Below are 2,358 nucleotides of genomic sequence, written 5' to 3'. Positions count from 1 at the left end.
CATAAAGAGAATAATACATTGATACTGTACATATTGGGAAAATAAGATTATTATTCGTAAAATCAAGAGTATGAATATTCAATTGCAAGTCAATAGGTAACTCGCAGTATAGTAAATACAAATGTTAATTCAGGTTCCCTACGGCAATCATACACCCATTGTTATTCTGGCAGTGACGACGAGGAGACGGTCTGGCGGGAATGGACTTCTATGGCATTTTCGACGTTGGACATGTGACCTGTTGAGGTATTATATATCAAAGGCAAAACGCTCTACTGTTTATATTGAGTTGCAGGGTAAAATTACTAAACATACTTTAGGCCTTGTTGAAAGATGGGGCAACGGTTTAGAAACCATCCTGGATTTTATCCTTAAGCGTGAAGATTTCAAAAAATGCATGTAGGTTTTTTCTTTCAGGAGTTATGAATAGTATGTTTTGTTCTCTTCATATGGCTATAGTATGGACCGTATATACTGATAAAAAAGAACATTCGTTACCTTATCACAGCTCAGCCTGCCGTGTGCTGTTAACCATCTGGACAACACAGGTGTGCCTGGTAGTAGCCGATGACCGCTGGGGACTTCTTGATCTGGTATATATGCTAAACAAGCGTGAAATATCCACTCACCGGCCATTGCCCATTCGTCTGGACGAGGCCTAATGAATGAAAGAAGCAAGCCCTTTAACTCGTTCATCGAAGTACACCGGGCATCCAGACCCCAAACGGGGTACTTTTACAGGAACTGCCACAATAAAATTCAATTTTTTAAAGTGGGTATCTATATGTCACATATCTGAATATCATACCTCTGTGTATTATTGTGGACAGACAAACGTTGCACTGTAACCAGACAAACACACACATTGGGTTCAATCAGCTATTGCTGTCACATCAGGGCCCTGAGCAGCGTCCGAAACATTTTCGCAGACATGTCTGTTTATAAGTTCACATACAGAGCTTAAAATATTGGTTAAATCATTGCCGGGAAAGTGTGGAACATGCTAAATATGCTACAGACATGGCGATATACCTGCTTCACGATTACTTTCAAAGTGCCAAAAATCATGTTCAAAACAGACAGTCGACACCAGTTTGCAGGTACCACTACCTCTCGACAGGTAAAAGGAGATGGGTTTCTCAGCTGCTGCTGCTAAAGCTGTGTCAATGTGGATATAGATCCAAACACCCTTGTTGATATTTGGTCCACCCATTATTAAGTCTGTGAAATGAAAATATCTCGACCATGCCTCCAAGTACATTATAGCCTCCCCAAGTTCCAGTTTATCCCCTTTTACACGTACGGAGTTATTCGGTAGTGAAGAAAGGTATGTTTTCCTTATTCTGGCTCCATGTCGAAATAAGGTTTTACTTAGGGCTTATTTTTGATATAATTTTATTATACGAAAAAAGTCGTAATCGACATGCAATGAACGGATTGTCATTACTATTCTTTATGGTATTTACAAATTAGTTACAAAAAAAGAGAAGTTGGAGCAAATACGCAGTAAGTAAAATTTTTTTGATCGAATACCTCACAAATCACTCGGCAAAAGACAAAACTACTGGTATCAATAAAAAAGGGACCATTTTCTATTCTTGAGGTGAAAATGTTTAGCAAATTTATGTAAAGTGCACAAATGATCAATTCCGGCTTTGAGAAATCTCTCCTAAGCTTTCCAAGCCATGCCTCAATAGAATTATCCCTAAAATAGTGATTTTTTGTAAAATATCAACTGTATGCATTAAAGATGTTTTTATATAAAACAAAGCCGCATTATTGTCATTCAGTATTATTTGTAGAGCTGAGAAGTCTCAAAAATATAATTTATAGGATATATGAGGACAATAACCTGAACTTTTCGAAGGGATTTTGCAACGATTCCTCCTAGCTTGCTGACGCCCATCAACATTATCCGTCAAATTTTAGGATATATTTGAAAAATGTTCGTCATATTGTATTGCACATATGTGTGTTTATAACTTTATTGCCGTTATTTAAACTGTATTTCGGTAAATAAAAGAATGATCTACAGCTCTCCCCAGGGCCCTTATTTAGGTGTTCTTTGTAGGCTTTACAGCTCTGTCCTCAATCAAGCTCCCTAAAGGTTGCTGCCAGCTCTACCTATGAGTGTTTGGGGATGGCCGGCTACCCATAAAAAGGTACTCCTTAAAGTCGCTATTTTGGGATTTTGCTCAAAATAGTTATTACATTTTTCTACAAATTAGATATTGTAGTGCATTAAGTTCATCCATTTTTGCTTGTATTTTTTCACAGAAAAAATTATATTTGTTTCTTTGAGATTTCATCTCATAGAGGTAAGAATAAAAGGGTGCCCATTTAAAAAGCCTTGCTCAA

At 37.3% G+C, this 2,358-nt stretch overlaps 1 protein-coding gene across 1 annotated transcript in view; it reads left to right on the top strand.

The window, feature by feature from the left end:
• Positions 1 to 1,766, top strand: part of LOC119591592 — a 10,360-nt gene extending 8,594 nt beyond the window's left edge. Inside the window, 2 exon segments of the mRNA XM_037940353.1 lie at positions 174 to 246; positions 509 to 1,766. Coding sequence (XP_037796281.1) covers positions 174 to 237 — 64 coding nt within the window. The 3' untranslated portion in view covers positions 238 to 246; positions 509 to 1,766.
• Positions 1,767 to 2,358: the final 592 nt, after the last annotated feature.

This window comes from Penaeus monodon, chromosome 28 (assembly GCF_015228065.2).
Source record: "Penaeus monodon isolate SGIC_2016 chromosome 28, NSTDA_Pmon_1, whole genome shotgun sequence".
NCBI classification, from domain to species: Eukaryota; Metazoa; Arthropoda; class Malacostraca; order Decapoda; family Penaeidae; genus Penaeus; species Penaeus monodon.
The sequence above is the reverse complement of the archived record's forward strand: the minus strand, read 5'-3'. Positions and strand labels throughout refer to the sequence as shown.